Source organism: Dermacentor albipictus, chromosome 4, assembly GCF_038994185.2.
Source record: "Dermacentor albipictus isolate Rhodes 1998 colony chromosome 4, USDA_Dalb.pri_finalv2, whole genome shotgun sequence".
NCBI lineage: Eukaryota > Metazoa > Arthropoda > Arachnida > Ixodida > Ixodidae > Dermacentor > Dermacentor albipictus.
The window spans coordinates 19,680,759-19,699,905 of record NC_091824.1 but is presented as its reverse complement, the minus strand read 5'-3'; the positions used below and the strand labels follow the sequence as shown (position 1 = coordinate 19,699,905).

The window sequence follows — 19,147 nt, the reverse complement described above, 5'->3', positions numbered from 1 at the left end:
AGCACTGAGTGTTTCCACTTTGTTCCATCTTAATTGCAATGCTTAATTCCCTTCTAAACATGCACCAACCAGCCAAGTTGAGCACACTCCTGCAAAAGCAGCCTCTGTATTTCTGGCAACAAGAGGTCCCCCCCCCCCCCCCCTCCTCGACTTAGCACTCCAGATGGCACTACTTGCAGGTTTGCCTTTTCTGTGTGTGTGTTGGTGCTGGAGTTATGGTACTGGTTTTCGAGTAGGAAGGTCTTAGTGATATCTTGACTGTTGAGTACTGGCAGTTACTAGACAAGCTCGATACTGAATAATTGGCCAATGTTCGCGTTTTTCTGAAATTTTAATTCCACTGTTCTAAACATCATGAAAATATCTAGTTCTGCATGTTAGACATGCGGCTGACCATTTGAAGTGCACTTCAGAGAAATAAAACCACTCAGAGTTGAAATCTTAACTTACCGGCTGGCAGCTGCTAACATTTTGTTTTAATTATGAGACTTTAGTATTGTGAGATCGTAACTATAATGATTTAATGTCATCCTTGGACTTACTGCTGATACTCTGATCACAAAGATTTGATGTTGATGCGCCATAATAACAAGCTGCACGCATTTTCTTTTGGAAACAGTGAAAAGCAAACTTTCATGACAACATACACACCTCAGGTTGCCAAAATATTGTATTGAAAATCACATTTCTGTTTTGGAAAGAAAACCCTCACTGATCCTGAAACCCTCTTCCCTGGGCTACTTACTGGATAGTGCTATATATCCAAAAAACGGTACTGACATACTAAAATCCACAATGGAAATCGTCGCTCACTGGTTATTCGATATGAATAGGTGTGCTAACAAAACAGTTAAGCACATAATAATGTTAACAGACACCTGAAACTGCTCAAGTTGAGTGTCTTATTTTGAGTACAAAGTAGCATGAAAGTTTTGATCAAGACCCCTTTAAAACAACAAAGGAACCTGAGCTTCGTAACCCCCACATTCAATAACCACATAGTCATATGGGTCCTGCGTGAAAATCCATGCTTCCATATGATAACATCATTATGAGACAGTGACAGTGCACAAGGCACACATGCTATCCAAAATTGACCCCAGAAATGAAAGCAACAGAGGTCGTAACACCAGAGGTGGGCACGGTCAATCATCGTGCAGTCGAATCACACTGTTTGCGTCGCCCTGTTAATTACACAGTCCCATGCATTCTTTCCTTTAAAACATAAAAAAGAGACTTTGCACTTACTCTTGCTTTGTAGATGCTTAACTACGCAATAAAATTACACATTATAGTCCACGTCATCCAATATAACACTTGCTGCTTTTTCTTTCAAGACAAACATGTAAACTTACCTTCATCTTTGCTCTTCGCATACTGCATTCCCCAACGAGTAATGCAAACAGACCTTGAACGCGATGCTTTTTCAAAGTGCAGAGGCCAGAAGCAATCAGGCAATGGCACAGTTTTCGTGTTTTGGATGACGTCACTTATCATGGGAGGTCCAGACAAATGGTTAAGACAAAGGTGACTTCAGATTATTTTTCTTGAGAAACCGGGCATGTACAAGCGTCAAGTATTGTACTGAATGACCCGGACTATGAAATGTGATATTGCTGTTGTGAAATCTAAGCAAAATCAAAACAGTGGTAAATGCAAAATCTTTTTTTAAAAGCTTTCCAAGGCAAAAATGCAGGTCACTGCAGATGTATTACTGTACTTTCTAGAGATGTCGATGTAGCTCACTCAGCATAAAGATATACACAAAACATGCGCACAATCCAAATATATCGGGCCCAGTTCCCTACTGATGTGATGACAACATTCACAATGGTTCTGGTACACCAAGCACATAATTTGTGAGAGCAATAGCTAGTAACAGCGACACTTTGGTGAAAGCAAAAATACTGACGAAAAGTAACGCAATGCATGCACAGCAATATGAAATTATTGTAATGGAGATCATGGGGCTCGTGAGCAATTTTTAAGTAGGTGGGTAGGTGAAGAGTTGAAGTAGGCAACAGGGCAGAGAAAGATATGACAGTGATATCAATTTTTTTTTCATACAAATATACTCTTGTCCTTAAGGCCAAACAGATGGTACCTGAGGGTTAAGGACGATCATATTTGAGTGTAAAAAGTGAGAGCAAAGCACAAAGAAGCAAACTCAAATCTAAATGCAGTATGTACTGAAAGCAAAAAAAAAAAGAAGGAAATTGTGATTGGGTGGGTATCACATCACTCACTTAAGCAAAGTAGGTCAATTTATCAGTTTCCCATGTCAAAAGGAAATGTTCCAAATGCAAATAAGTTAAAGAATAAAAAGGAATGTGCCTAAACAACAATAATAGTCTGAACACTCCAAGTTTAAACTAAAAGCACTATTTCTTACCAGTTGATGCTGATGCAATATTATTGGTAATTCTCAGTGTCTATGATACAACAAATGATGTGTGACTGTCTTACAAGGAGTTCCCATTATGTTTCTCTTGTTCATGAGAAATTATCAAATACAACGTTTCTGTGTTTCATGTTTACAAGGACCACAATTAGTAGTAGGACTTTGGAATTTTGCTGCCAATAATGTGCATAGTTTTCTCCTAACGGGAATACCGTGTAACTGTACATACGACTTAAATGTAGTAACTCGTGACTATTGTGGTTGAAAAAGAAAATGTGCATAGAGAGAATATTGCTTACTTGCCCTGTGAAAATAATCATTAACAAGGCTCGTGTAGTAAATCTGTGATCTTCTTGTTAAGAAGTTCAACCATTTGAAATTTTGCAGTGCACTGACATTTTCTGGTGTGAGGAAGTAAGAAGTTATCGAAAGCTAACCATACTGTCAATTGGAAGCAAGCTGCCAGTTAATATGGATTACAGGTCACTTCATTTTTCATCTACATGTATTGATCAAAAGCATGATTGAAGTGTTCCACAGTAATGTTATTGAACTTTTGCCATTATTATAGTGGCCAACAGATACAAAACATACCCCAAGATCAGTAATTCCCAAAACTGCTTGTGGAAATTGTTCCTTCTGCCAGAAGTTATCATTAAAGGGACACTAAAGGCAAATATTAAGTCAAGCTAAAGGGGCAGATTAGTGCTCGAGAATCTCTAAGGCGTCAATATTATTGCAAACAGAGCCTTAACAATAGAGAAATTCAGGTAAATGCAGGACATGGTCAGAGCCTCCCCCAGGACATTCAAGCACTTGCCCGATGACAAAAGCACTCCTCAGTTAAATTCTGTCACTAGTACTCAACCATTCGTAGCAAAAAAAATTTTTGTATTGTATTATAAGACGAAATAAAATGCTACTTATTCAGTCCTATTTCATTTTCGAGAAAAAAGAACTAATTGAAATTACCCTTGATAACGACGCTGGTGGTCGAAAGGTTTCATTTTCGCGTTTCACTAGTTTCATTATCGCATAGTGCTGCGCTGGTTTTGTTGGCTCATGAAACTCGCACAAACTGCGAGTAGCAGAGATTTCGACTTCTACGTGATGTCGTGGGATTCCCGAAGGTCTACGCCACTTTACCAAAAAGCAGCTGCAGCGGGCAAATCCACCACTCTTTCTTGGCTTGGTAGTGTCGTCTGTTGGGCAGGGTTTTACTCACCGACAGCAGCAAAGGGTGGTTGGTGATGGCATATGCAACGTCACCACTCCCCTGGTTGGGTGGCGGGAGATTTGAATTTTGAAAAAGGTTTGGACCTTTCAGATGCAATTTTCTCATAAACTAAGTCTTTTCTCGGCACTAAACAAGCATTGCGACATTTCTGGAATGGTATTTAAACAGTCTACGTCAACTTAGTATTTGCCTTTAGTGTCCCTTTAAAGGTGCACAAAACATAAAAAGGTGTAATGCAGTCAGAAAAACAAACAATTAAAATCACTGACCAAGCCTGTAGTTAGTTGAAGCTGGACTGAGGGTAAAAGTTATGACTCATTTTCCTGTTCACAAGAAAAGTGCATGGTTTACAAATCATCAAACAATCTTTTTACTTGGTCAGTGACCAAAATCATTTGCCTTCCTACCTAACATACGAGTGGTTGTAGAACTCTTGACTATACTTCAATAACATCCTTACCCACAGAGAAACTGGTTGCAACTACTGACAGCAGCGATGTCCACTTTGTGTACAGTGCCCACTAACAGTGCAGTTACTATCGTTCTTCTCTAAGCAACAAGCTGGCAACTTTGGGGCTATTCAACTACCACTTGTGGTTTCACTGCATCCAACATTTACGATAAAGTTCCAAGGCGCAATAAATATCTACAATGGACAGCCTGCATCCACCTGACAATACCCAACTTAAATGAGATCAATTGAGCACAGTCAGGTTGGTGCTTCAGGCTGAGTTAACTAGCTGCTGGTTCTTTGCTGCTGAACCGGCTGTCTTTTCATGGGGCCAGGCTCCAATGCTTTAGAAGCCTATGCTTGGGGGCTGAATCAGGTTGTATAAGTCCCACAGCATTGAAGCTCGGAGACGGTCTCAAATGTGAGGTCATGGCCCACCTGCGTTTCTAAGTCATGTCGAAATTTCTCAGCTACTCTGATCAACTGATCTGAGATACATTCTTGAATGGCTGCCATAGCACTAATTGCCAGCAGCCAGTGACCGAATTGAAACCAGTAAAAAATGCTCACAGTGCCCAGCACACAATCTAGTTATCTGAAATCACAAGTATCAGTATTTTCTATCAGAACCATACGAACACAAACCAAAACTAAATGTTAATTAAGGTTACGGGTCTGGAGAGTTTAACTTCAGCAAGAACTAAAGGGTGTTTTTCAGAACCACCAAGCTGCAAGCACTTCCTCAAGGTGCCTTTGGTGGATTATCACTGACAACCCGAACCCAAATTTGTGGCATGTAACTTCTTACAGGACGCACCTAGGTGTTGGCTTGCTTTGTTCACAGCAACAGAGCTGAGCTCAGAGAGCTACATCTCAAAACATCCTGCCCAACCACATGCTATTTCTAAACCTCTCAGAGAACAGTCAAAACTTCGACACCCTCATTACAGATATATACAGTGTGCTCAAACTGTGCAGTACGGCTGTTGTCAACAGTGACGGTTGTCCAGCCATCTTCCATGATGGCAATGTCGGGGCTTCCTTCTGTGATCACTGGCTCTGGTGACAAAAAAAGAAACATACATGCCATAGTCACACCATTCTTTTATCAAGGGCATTACATGAAAAAACAATAGGAACACTTTTGTGAGGTACAGAGGAAGCAAAATATTGAAGTTGGTCAAAGCAATATCATGGTACTCCTGTTTTTAGCAATCATATTTTAGAAATTCATTGCTGTGTAAATATTGACATGACACAACAACGACATTTATTTCAAGCCTAGACACAACAGTTTGCAAAGCCCTATATCTTGTGTAGCTCCTTTTGCTTTACACACTTAAAATGCCCTTCGCTGGTGCTGTTAAAGTTGTGTGTTATACTGGTCATTTTAAAAGGCCCCTCACCAGGCCACATGGCAAGTTTTGGTTATACACTTGAAGTTGTTATGTGACCTCTAAGGAGCAGTCTACCATAATAATTTTTCAAATTAATTTATTAATAGACAAGATAGAAATAACTGAACTGGCATGAACCCATGATTTCAGGAGGCGAGCATCAGCGCCAACATCAGACATTTTCTGCACTTTCCCTCTCTAGCCTCCACAAGCAAAATTTCTTCCCTGCATTCTGCCACACCGAAGCTGAAGTATTGCCTGACGACTTTTGCAGCAAACCTTTGCAGCACTGTTTTCAGACAATACTTTAATACTTGTTTCTATGAAGCAGCTTCGGTTTTGGTACCCATGACATGGATGTGTCATGATGTAATAATACGCTGGCTTCCTCTGCTCCTGCGATTGCTGCACCTGACATGTGGGAACACAGCCAGAAGAAAATGCATGCAGCACTTCTTGTATAGCTTTTTTTTTTTATGTGACCAGCAGCTTCACACCTAGTCTCATTGCCACAGGAATTTGGCAAATTTTGTTCTCTCATGATGTCACACTAACGTCAATGATGCGAGGTATGGCATTCCAAAGCAATCTTAGTGTCAAGTTAAAATATTTTATGTTCCCACACTTGCTAAGGCCAACTTTTTACGTAATAGAATCTGGTGGTAAAGCTTGTAAAACTTCAAAATTTTGCATCAGTGGGTCACATGGTAATGAGAAAGACTGTGCTGATAAATGCATATGGACTTCCTTTTTAAGTTACCGCTGCTCTCGTACAAGAGTAGCATAGACGACAGTGGACATCTACGCTACTCAACAAATCTCACTGACAAATCTGACCAATCTCAGTGACCATCAACAAATCTTACAAATGCTGCTCCCAAGCATGGCACGAATAAACTAAATGCCCACCATGTCTGACACTATGGTTTAACAGATGTGACAAGTGATTTCGCTAGTCACATCCCTCCTCATCTGAATCAGTCTGTCACAGTAGTTTCGCATAATTGCCAGAAATGCGTGAAAGCTAAGCAACTAGGAACTACAGTGCACAATATCAATTTTGCTCCTTTCACGGCAGGTAACATTTCACATTTACAGAGCAACCTAAGGCTGTAAATGTGACTGCCCTCCATGAAACACTGCTTTCTGCAGCTGCCGGCACATGGCGACACAGGCTTATGTTTGCGGTGTCGTGGCAGTAGCTGGCGGGCCATACGTGCCAGCGAATTTTTACTTTTGCCTTAAAAACCAGGCAGTGAACCGTGCCATGCCTTATACTAAATAATGTAGACTCCAAAATGCAATCTTTCTGCAAAATTGCAGCAAGAACTGTGCAGTTATGAGCGCAAAACCTTTTTTTTTAATGTGCACAGCGAAATATGCAGGACCCTGTATATATATAGTGAATTACTATTACAACAAGTGAAAGAGCCCAGAATCTGCCCATTATTTTTATACTTAACAGACATAGACCTATTTATCAATCACACATGGTGAACCATGGGTGCCCAGAAAATTATTTGAATTTCCATTTATTTCTTGCAACTACATAAGATATACAATGCGGAGACAAAAAGCAATGAGCGCCACACACAGGTCCTGGATCCCACCCAGTAGCAGCAGTACAGTGCACATTGGAAAATGCGCATTTGCTACAAGCAATTTCAATAATTAAACAAAAAATGTTATTTGGTGTTTAAGTCTACAGTATAAATAGAGCACTAGTTTAGGTAATAGTATTGTCGAGGTTATACACAGCAAAGTACAATCAACATAATTTACTTGCAATATTAACAAAAATAAAAGACAGCAGATGTGTGCAACCTTGGAGACTTACAACCGGATTTCCAGCGAAGTTGTTTCTTTTGAAAAGTTGCAGTAAAGGTTACAGTTTCCTGTTATTATATTGCATACTTTTGAAAAGTTGCCTGTATATGACAGTTCCATTCGAAACCTGGCCCACACATAATCCTTTGGAACACTTCTTGTTGAGAATTTTAAGAAAGTCAGTAATTTATTAACACAAATTTTACTGCATCATAACATATAACATGGTGTCCTCCCTCCCTGCCTACTCCCCTCCCCCCCACTACTCATTTTCCGTAAGATTTGATACTGGTTGAGTTCACAATTCTCCCAGAGCAACAGGATAAATTCGGCTTTGTTCACAAAACCAAAACACATTCATAAAGCTTCGGATCGCTTGCAAGCACAATTTACAGCAAATGTCATAATTAGTTCCCTGTCGTTGAAGTTTACCTATATATTGCCCATAAGGCGCCCTTTACTTTCATTAAATATAAACAAACTGTCTTGTTTAGTTCACTGAGGACATTGCTAAAACCGAGTAGGCAAGTCTCTTGACATCTCAAAACAGGGGAGGGAGGAAACGACAGCTCAGTAATTATTTGCAATGCTACTAACTGGACCAGGAATGTAACAATTTCGTCACACATTGCCAAGGCACACCTGTCGTTGAATGCGGCTGATTATAATACTTTAACCAGACCTTCCCCTCGCTTGCAGGTTAAATGTAGCAAGCTGATTGTGTTTTCAAATAAGGATATTGTGGTCCCCCCAAAAAACTGGGGGGACCACAAGTAGTGGGGGGGACCACAAGATGCAAGTAGTGCAAGCTGGCATTTGTCAGGGTGGGAAATGCCCAGTGCCAGGCCTTCTCCAGAATGCAAACGTGAATGGCGAATCCCACATGTTGTCTGCTACAGCGTGTTGCGACGAGGCACAAACAACAATCCTCACTGCCCAAGCAGGGGATATGTGGTACAGAAAAACATTGCGTACATTACATGGTCCCTCTATAAAGAAAGAAAAGTTAGCTTCAACTGTAGTTTTGCTGGACTTTCCATTGTGCAGCCATAAGTGCATGCTTTCAAAAAAAAGGTGAGGGGGGTGGCAAATGGCATACTTTGCTGCCACACTTTTGACAGTGGGGGGGGCACAAGTACAGCCAACTAGAATGCAAGCCGCAGTGTTGCCTGGAGCCCACCATGCCTTATGACTATGGGTGCACGAATATTCGAACTTTCGAATTCAGAAATGAATACTACACATTAACTACTCATATTTCGTATTCAAGAAGGAACTATTCAGTATTTTCGAGTATTTCAAGCTAACCAAATATTTCGCAACAACCAAATTTTAAAGTCTAGTTATTGTTCTCAATCTGCGGGACAAAGTATCACAAATTATCAGGAGCAAATTACAAAAGTTTTTAGAGCAATGCAGAAACAAAATTAGTAATGCAAACTTTGCTTTTGGTTTAATGGTAGAAGCCTATATGACGACTTTCGCATCTTCTTTTTTTTTTTTTGTAGAGTGACATTTCGTGTTTTTGGCAATCTAGTGACGCAACCCTTTTATTTTAAACTTTTCTTAGCTTGTTTCTCAGTTTCGCATGGTTGCTGCCGCCTGCTGGGGGAGGCGAGAGAGGCAAGGCGCCTCTCTCGCAATCTTCACGTAAGTGTTTGTGGTGTCGAGTGCACTTGCACCAATGAGGAAGGAGCGTTTGGGGTTCCCCAAAACACCACCCGAAGGTGTTACCCTCTGCGCATTACCCAGCCCTAATACTTAAGCATTCGTGGTACAGACTCATACTTGAAGCCACCCTACACCCTAGTTTTACGCTAAAACCTATGATGCTTTTCTTGCAATCGGCCCTTCTACATGTGTTTACGGCACATGTAAAACCATTCTTTTTTCATTTTCCACAACTTATCATCTTTTTTTGATAGCCATTTATTTAGCACTTTTGGAGAGCTAGTCATACAGCAGCCATTCTTTCTTGTAAAGCTTGTTTGCAACCAGGCTCTAAAGTTGTTGAGAGGCTATCCACACAGCTTTTTTTAATGACAATCAGTATTTTGTGTTTAATGCCATCTTTTGTTCATGATAGTTAGCTGTCTCTTTTGCACTAGTCAGTACAGGTGCGGTATATAATCTTACCAGAATAACTATTCACATTGTAAATATATGGATCTGTGCTTAAACATTTGATATTTTATATTTGATTCAGTATTCAATATACTTACTATTCGTATTCAAAAAAGTTTTTGCCCACCTCAATTTATCACACGTCATGCAAAGTGCTGTCATCATTCCCTCAACGGGGCTAGTTATTACACGCACATTTAATGTATGGTGCGTGTTATTGTGTTCGCATGACATTTGCCTTTTTCATTGGGGCTGACAGGCATGTGAATATTTCACACTCATCAATGAGCTCCAACCAATGGCTTAATCATTCCTATGCACCCGTGTGGCAAAAGGAGCAACCTACCAGATGGCTGACAAGTCGTTTTGTCATATGGATGAAATAGAGATATTTAATAAATGTTTTACCACACTGAAAGTTCACTGCGTGAGTGTAATGGATGGTCCTGTGCATGACTCATTATGCTTTCTCCTCGAGGCTTGGATGCTCGAAACACACAGAAATTATCAGGCCGCATGTTGTTGGCTCTCACCTGACAATGAAGCTTCATTTATCATCAAAAGACTTGAGCAGAGCAAACCTCTCTGAGTGAAACTCGTCCAAGCACACAAGACTGCCAAGATTGAACAAATTGCAGCATTGTCCGGCCTACCACATCAGTGAGGTTAAGTTAAAGGGGAAGTACTGTGGTATTTTTAGTGTGGATTCATTACACAATTATTTTAAATGCCACTTTTGTACAAGTAAAATGTTTCTGATTTGAATACAATTTTTTTATGGTGATATATTGTTATTTACTGAACAAGGATGCTATGCCTTTGCAGCTGTGGGGCGATGTATTTTCCCCTGCGTACGCTTTAAGGTCCACTTACAAAGCCAAATGGCAGAGCACAAGTAGCTATAGAACAGACACACAGTTGAATACTCTTACAGCCCAGCCCATTTGTTACAGCCTTAACAGCGGTGTCACTTAGATGAGGTAATTTTTACCAACCCATAGTTGCTCTTTTGGGTACATATTATTTTGGACAGAAGGGATCCCTTTGCTCAATTATGACAGGTCATCTTTTCCTTTTTTAGCTTCCACGATACCTAGTATTTTCGTCATATATCAAATAAAGCTCAGCAATGGTCATTCCAATTGGAGCAAAGAACTACCTTTGAGATTTCTGTTATCAGAGTTTGAATGACAGGCATTCATAGCCTCAGCATTTCTTTCACTATTCGTGACCAGGGAATGCACGTCAACAACAGACTCCGCAAAGAAAACATTCAAAGGAGCGGCGAATGAAGCAAACAATAGCTCTAGCCCGGGACGAGCGTCACATTGGTGAATCTTCAATAGCGAGCAACTGCGGTGCTGTCGCTACTAGCGACACAAAACACTTTGGGTGGAGAGCCACAGTCGTGCCCCTAAAAATCTAGTACACGCTAGCCCAAGGTGGTCACATGGGAGCAGGACATCATGACATTTTGGCATTTGTGCCGTCTCACTTCGTTGTCTGCTATGCTGCAACTGATCGTGCAGCACAATGTTACAGCATAAGGCTAAGCATTTCTTTATGGTGCAGTGACTGGTCGATGAACTTAAATATTAATAAATGCAAAGTAATGAGGATTTTGCGCAACAGTAGTCCTAAATATTTGTATTTTTACTCCCTCAATGGCTCGAAATTAGTTTCCGTCCATTCCTACAAATATCTTGGTGTCCATGTTTTTAATGACTTAACACGGCATGAGCATATTCATTATGTAATTAACAGTGCAAACAGCATGCTTGGTTTTTTTGCACTGCAACTTTTCTTCAGCCTCTGTCTCACTAAAACTAACACTCTACAAAACATTAGTTAGGTTCAAACTAGAATATGCATAATCAAACTATCCCACGTCAATTTTATCACTCCCTGCTTCACCAGACCGACATCACGCCTGCGCATTGCACTTCATCCCGTCATAGCCATTCAAAGGCTGTTTATCCCCTTCCAGCTCGCACCACTGCTCATCTTAACGCTTTATTCGTGCAAACAGCGAAAGACTGGAATCATCTACCTGCTGAAGCGGTGCACCACTCCAGTCATTCATCGCTCAAGGCATTCATTGAAGATATGATCCAGATATGCCCACCCCTCATGTAAAACCCCAAATCGGGTACTTGAGGTACAAACAAACAAACAAACAAACAAACAAACAAACAAACAAACAAACAAACAAACAAACAAACAAACAAACCACTGAGGTAGCAGGCACGTCACGATGTCTAGCTCCCAATGTGAGTGCCTTCTGTGTCATGACGTCATGACACCTACACCTCTTGCTAAATCAATCTGAAACTGGTTCATAGAAGAGCTATTATAGTAAATTATTTAGGGTGCTCCCAGGCTTTCCAGCATATTTTCCAGGGTTTTGAGGTCTAGGACCTTCATCTAATGCAAAAAAATTTGAAGAAAAAAAAAATGTCAGGCCAGTACTTTTTTTCAATTTCATGGGTTTTTCTTTAATTATGAAAAAGGAAGAACCATACAAAAGATAGCGTTACAAAAAAAATGTGTATATGACATTTTAAAAGACGATTGAAATGTATTGGACTGAAACATAAGTGCCACTCCAGAATTGCGATATCCACTTTTGTTGTCGAGTTACAGGGTTTCGAACTTGACACTTAAATTTTTCTTAAAGTTGCAGTCCTTTGCCAAATAAAAAAAAGAAACCTATGAGTGCTTAAAACAGAAGTATGCTCCTAACAGTAAAGTGACCTTTATCTTTTAAATGCAATGAGATTCTTTCAAATCAGCTCAGCTGTTCTCTTAAGGAAAGGCTTTCTGTATTATTACTCGGCCGTTCTTGCGCTCATCTTCATCGTGAACAAGGGAACTGTAGCAGTCTTGAAACGTCAGTATAGGCTTTATTTCCTTTTGAACCTTAGGCGAGTGCTTATGGGAATGCCGGTTTATTTGACAATGTATCACCCTCGGTTGACGAGTTTCTGTCGAATTTAGGACTAAGTATTATCGCACGTATCTTAACAGGGAAGATAAAGGCTAAAGCATAAGCGGAGAGTTTTCATTTTTCCAGAGGGGCTGGGGCCTGACCAGCTTCCCGAACGCCATATATACATATGTACTTGCACTTCAAGAAACTATGTGCGACCCTGAAGAATTGAGCGCTGATGTGACGGCGTTTTATGAGTATATACAAGACCTCAAAGTAGAAGACAGTTCAATTTCACAGCCTGAGCCCTCTCGGTGGTTCGGTGGTGTAATCTTCCTTCGTGTAATTGTCACATACTTGGCTATCATTAATACTGCTTCGCCTTTCCGGCGTAACTGCAGTCTCTCTCTTTTTTTTTTCTTTTTCTGTGAGTCCGAGTATAAGAGCTGCTGCACATGACTGCTGCTGATTATGATTTCAAGTGAATCCAGCTTGGCCTCATTTCAGTTATTGAGTGAAATACAGTGTTCCCCAACTATCACGCACCAAGACTTAAAAGAAGAGCAGTTGAGTTACTCGAAGAAAACTTAGTTTCCAGTACAGTGCAGTAGCCGCCAGTAATTCTTTCCTTACTGAGATTTAATTTGGTAAATGTAAGTAATTATCTAACTCAAGAAGTACTGTCTTAATTTCTAAAGTTTCAATGAGGCATTTGTAGGCACATGAAATGACATCTAACAGTGGTGTTTTCAGTGACATACTAGTTGCGTACAATTTTTTGAGACTGGCAAAGAAATGTCACGAAGTATGCAAAATACCACGTAAGTGCACTCCCACCCGCATCATAAAGCAGCGCCCTCAAATAAGTTGATTGAAAGCAACTGCATTGCCTGTTGCAAACCCAAAGAGCTAGGTAGTGCATCACCTTGATAATGGTACGGAAGGAGCACCAACACCAAGTTTCGCGGCCGATTGATCACATTGATAACAAAAGCCCCTTGATAAAGGGGCCAAACTTACAGGCCCGTGCCTTCCAATCTACTGCACATGAAAAGTCGCATCCAGCCAGTTTCATGCTTGGCTGCTGCTGTGTGCTGGCGCCCCATCTTGCTGAGTGGAAGACGTGACAGTGGGACTTCGCTGAGAAACTCCACTCCTTCAAAGATTTCATTCACGTAATGCTGTCCAATCAGTGTGTGATCGAAGATGGGACCGAGTATAGCACCGGTGTAAATTCCTAACGACACATTGAGCGACCACTGGTACTGGTGCCGATTGCGCTTTACCCAGTGTGGATTGGAGCCCTCCCATAGTGCGCATTATGCAATTTTTACCTAGGAGTTTCTGCAAAAATTGGCTTCATCTGTGCACATGATGCTGGTCAAAAAGTCTGGTGACTCATCGGGTTCTGCGAGGACCCAATTCGATGATGATGGATCAACATTTATTGCGTCTGAAATAAATTGGTGGTGCACGCAGGCACCAGACGGGGTGGTTCCCTAGTTACAGGACCCATACGATATGTTCCCCAGCAGCTCCTGGCCCCTGTCTGTCAGTGCGAGCTGAATCGGTAGGGCGGGGCTGAATAACAAGGTCTCCCATCGCTCAAAGGGTTGGGGATTGCGGGTGTTGGTGGGAAAGGGAGGAGGAGGGGCATCGGGGTCTTAAGTTCTGTGCACTCTGCAAAGATGTGCAGCAGGGTGCCCTTTTCTCTTCTGCAAAAAGGACAGAGCATATTGTGTGTCGCAGGGTACATGCGGTTCATAAGTACAGATGCGTAAGCGATCCCGCCTGCGCTCAACGCAGGGTCGTCTGTTGTTGCCTGGTGAGTTTGGGGTGCAGTTCTGGCAGTCTGCAACTTTCCCCTCGGTACATTTGAGTAATGTCCCAAAAGCTGGTAACCGGGTGCGTAGCTCTTCCGGCTCGTGCTTGGCCCGGATTGACTTTTCTTGGGCATGGTAGTTGGCTATGGCGTTGCCTGCTACCTGCGAGTGAGCCGGGACCCAAACGAGCTCTACGGCTCTTCCCGGAGGCTTGCACTTGGATAGAATGGCTTGGGCCGTGGAGAAGATTACCCCCCTGCAGAAGTTTCTGTAGGCTGTCTTTGAGTCGGTGACCATGGTGTCCATGTTCGGCTGTGCGAGTGCGAGGGCCAAGGCCGCTTCTTTGGCAACTGCGGGGTCTGTTGTTTCCAGGGACGCACTGATTATCAGCCTGTCTTTTGACATAACCACCACCGATGCACGGTCACTGTGTTTTCGAAGTGAGGCATCCGCATAGAGGACCCTGGGGTTCTCTTACAGCTTCTGGACTATGGCTTTGGCCCATGCGGTGTGCCTCTCGTCGTCCTTGCCCGGCGTCATCTTCTGGGGAAGGGGTTTGGTCTGAATGGTTGTCTTCCAGTCTTCCGGAAGGGCTGCCCTGATGGGTACCGGCTCGATCTGCCATCCTATCTTGCGTAGGATGGCTCGTCCATGTTCCGTGTGACTGAGCCAGATTCTCTGATTAGAGAGGCGGGCTTCGATGAGCTCCTCCAACGTGTTGTGGGCGCCCATGTCTAGCAGTCTTTGCGTCGATGAGTATATGGGCATGCCCAGTGCTTGCTTTGTTGCCTTATGAAGCATCGTGTTTAGGGTGTCCCTATTCGTCTTCGTCAGCAGGAGATACGGGTTGGAGTAGGTAACACCCACGACATGACATATGCGCGTACCAGGCATATAGCATCGTCCTCTTTAAGGTCTCGGTTTCTGTTAGATACCTCCTTATCTGCTGTCATGTCTATGTTATAGACGCAGTGTGTTTGTTCATGCTCTTATTTCTTGAATTTTTTTTTAGAAACGCAAAATATTTGTTCTTGCTCCTGTGCCGGCTTTTTTATTGTGTGTGCGCTCGCTTTGTTGCATCGCGTTGTACAGCGATGTATGCTTGTTCCACTCCTGCCTTGGCTACCAAATGGCGGCGGGCAGTATTGAATAAAATAACATAAAATAAAATAAATAAAATAATAAAATAAATACCCTCCGTATAATACTAAGTATCTGTTCGGTTGTAGTCTTGATCTTTGTGACGGCGGCATGTGCCTTCCCGTCACTCTGAAGTAGTAGGCCGAGAATCATAATCTGCTGTGTTGGCTTGATGGTCGTTCCGTCATTGGTGATGATCACGTTTGGCGTCAGCTCCTTCTTCGATTTTCCTGGTTGGATTATGAGCAGCTCTGATTTCTGGGGCGCGCAGCTCAGCCCGCCCAACTTTGCGTACTCGTGCACGGTCGTTGCAGCCCGCTGCAAGACTTCCTCCGTCCAGGCATTGGACCCAGCTCGGGCCATCCCCACTGTAATATCGTCGGCGTAGAACGCATGGTCCACGCCTTTGATTTGCTTAAGTAGATCGCGCAGGGGCAGGAGGGCCAGATTGAAGAGTAGGGGCGACAAGACCGATCCCTGAGGGATGCCCCTATCGCCGAGCTCGACAGGGTCCGACTTCTCCTCCTCTATTCTGATGGTTGCCATTCGGTTTGACAGAAAATCTTTTATGTAGCCGAATGTCTTTTAGCCACACCTGGTCTTGTTCAGATTCTGCAACACGCTCACGTGGGACACGTTGTCAAACGCTCCCTTCAGGTTGAGGGCAAGTATCTCACGTGACACGTGGCTCGTTGCCGGCTTGACGACCAGTTCGTGGAGTTGGATCATGTCTTGGGTGCTGAGATGTTGCCTGAAGCTGTACACTGTCTCCGGCATGCGCTCCATCACCTTCCCCAAGCAGGACGTGAGGGAGATTGGCCGCATGTTGTCTATCGTGAGGGTCTTGCTGGGCTTTGGAATGAAGCGGACCTCGGTGTCCTTCCATTCCTTCGGCAACCACGAGCTCTCCCAGGCTTCGTTTATGTGCTCTAGGAGGCCGCGCGCCACTGTACCGTTCATGTTACAGAGTAATTTGTAAGTTATGGCATCCCTGCCGGGTGCAGTTCTCTTGTTACTTTCATCTATCGCTGTCCGCAGTTCCATCATGGTAAACGGCCGGTCAAGCTCTTCGTTGACAGGTCCTTCGTACCTCTTGGGCACAAGGTACTGGCGCTTCTCTGTTTTAGGTACTTCGCCTTTAGGTCTTCCAGGAGCCTGCGGCCGTCTCCCTTGTACATGTTCAATATGTTGGTGAGGTTACGATTGGTTGCAGTTTTGCTACTCAGGGGATCGATCAGATGCCTCAAGAGACACCAATTCTTCCACGTCGAGAGCTTGCCCTGCAGGTCGTCACAGGTCTTCAGCCAATTTTCCCTACTTAGTTTGGCCGCGTGCTCAGGAATCTGCTTGTTCAAGACTGCTATGCGCTTGGCCAGCTTTCTGTTGTGTCTCTGACGTTTCCACCATCACGTTAACGAGTGCCGGGCCACCCACATGTGGGTCAGTTTGGTGTCCACTTACGGTGTCTGTGACGTCGTTGCGATTTCTTGGGTAAATTTTTGGAGGGCCTTCTTCTGGTCCCTTGCCCATTTGGTGTAGGTCTGTTGTGTTTCAGCTTGTCCCGATTCTTCCTCGGACGCCTCTTCTTGTTCTTTGGTAAACTTTCTCATCTTGTCCCAATCCGTGATCCGTGCCGTCCCCAGCACAGCCCGATATTGAGAGCCTCGGATTGTGATTTTGATCACGCTGTGGTGAGACCCCAGGTCCACTTCCTCGCTTCTCCAGGAGATGTCTAGCGTGTCCAGTAACCACGACAGGTCTAGTGTGGTGTCCCTCGCGGAACTGTTGCCTCTTCTGGTGGTTACGTCCGGATCGTTCAGGAGAGCCATCTCGTGATCCTCCATTGCTTTGGCCAATGCTTTTCCTCTCTTGGACTGGAACTTATAGCCCCACGTTGTGTGAGGGGCGTTAAAGTCGCCAAGGATCAGGAGTGGCCTGGTCCCTGCCAACCCTTTTGCCTGGCTCACTATGCGGTCAAATTCGTACTGCCGTTGTGACGGCCGGCAGTATGCGCTCATTACAAATAAATTGCTGCCAATTTCTCTTGCATGAATTTCAACCAGCATGTGCTCGCACCCACTCTACGCCGTGACATGTTGAGTTGCCGCCCCGTTGCTGCGGACGAGCAACGCTGTTCCGTTCTCCGTGGGGTCCGTGTAAGTGAAGTACCCCAGGAGTCTTGGTTTCCCGTTTGTTTCCTGTAAAGCAATCACATCGGGCTAGTTTTCTTGCCCATCAATGTGTAACATTAGTTCCGCTTCTTTGTTGCAAATCCCGCGTCAGTTCCATTGATAAATTACAGTGGTATCCCCCCCGGATTTCTTCCTGTGCTTCTTACTTGGCTTCTGCATCATCCTTCCCGGACATCTAGAGCCGATTGCGCCTTTTCACGACTGTGCCTTTGATTTTTTCGGCCTGCTCCTTTTTCAGGGACGCGAAGCGGCTCCTCACCGATGTTGAGGATACTTTTGGCTCTAGGTGCTTGTGCTTCACCAATGACGAGTGAGGCTGACTCTCAACAGCTTCGAGTTGGGCGTCCATTTTGCCTAGCCTTTTGTTATTTTGGGAAATTGTGGCCAAAGTGGGCGTCAGTTCTGCTTCTCGCGGGATCTGTGTCATTGCCATGGTCGCGGTCTCTGCGATCGCCACTTCCTCTCTGCTCGCACAGCTCTCTTCGGCGTCCATCGCCTCTTGATTACTTGATGCACGTTGCGTAACTCCAGCCTTTCCCGCCGCCCGCCGTCCCTCCGTGCCACCTTGCACAAGCCTGCGGCGTTGTTTGCCACCGTGTTGTTGTTTTGGGGGCTTGCATTTGCTGAGCTGCCGTTATTTGCCAGCGTTTTGATCTTACTCATAAGCACCCATATTTGGGCGTTCTGCTCCTGGATCTGAACGTTTTGGCGCTCTATGATCCTCTGAAGCTCTATCACTTCGCTACTGTCCTTTTGCGGATTCACTAGTGAGTTAGGGGGTTGGGAGGGGGTGAGGGGTGGGAATTCGGTGTCGCTGGTTCGAGCGATGGGAAACCTGTTGGTCCAGCCCACCTTTTTCTCGGCGATCCCTCGGCGTCTGGTTTGAGAAATATAGGCGATTCTACGGCTCCCTATCTTCTATGCATTGGTGCTCGTTAAGGTGGTACGGGTGAAACGCCGTCATTTAGAATCCTCCAAACTGATGACTTGGAAATTGGTACCTAGGCGGCCACGTCCCGTACGCTAGCACGAGGGTTTGAGGCCATAAATGCTAGAACATCTGTGCATAGACTAGGACTAAAAGATGGAGTCCTCCGCTGCTGTTTCATGAAGCTACCGGTTTGTCTCGGGTTTTCATAACTTCTGATGATAGTCAATGCGTTTGGTCTACTGCCACACTCCCATGACTGATATATATATATATATATATTTAAGGCTTTCCTCTTGTTGCCACATGCAGCTCCGAAGGCAAGGATCATGTTTTCTTTCTGCTTACTAAAGAAAGACATTGCGACTCGGACGAAACAGAAGGCACCTTTAAATCTTTGCACTCACGTTATCAATTTGCTATTGTGGCGATAGTTTTGGTGGCAAAAAAAAAAGAACCATCTGTACACTTTATCTATGCTAAGACAACAGCTATCACAGTATGCAAAAAAGGGTGAGGTGTGCAGACAGGACACAAGAGAAGAGAAGTGGACAACACGAATGCCGACTATCACCTGAAGGGAGCACTGAGGCGAAAGAAAGAAAGAAGACGCAAAACTCATCTGCGCAAGCTCTGGAATGGTATCACCACGTGTCAGTCGGGTACAGTCCACTTCTCTTCTCTTGTGTCCTGTCTGT

The 19,147-nt window shown here is 43.8% G+C and overlaps 1 protein-coding gene across 1 annotated transcript in view; it reads right to left on the bottom strand.

Moving 5' to 3' along the window:
* Window positions 1-3,655: 3,655 nt before the first annotated feature.
* Window positions 3,656-19,147, bottom strand: part of LOC135915129 (methionine aminopeptidase 1D, mitochondrial) — a 35,365-nt gene continuing 19,873 nt past the window's right edge. Inside the window, exon 6 of the mRNA XM_065448124.2 lies at window positions 3,656-5,148. Coding sequence (XP_065304196.2) covers window positions 5,003-5,148 — 146 coding nt within the window. The 3' untranslated portion in view covers window positions 3,656-5,002. The remainder of the gene's footprint in view (window positions 5,149-19,147) is intronic.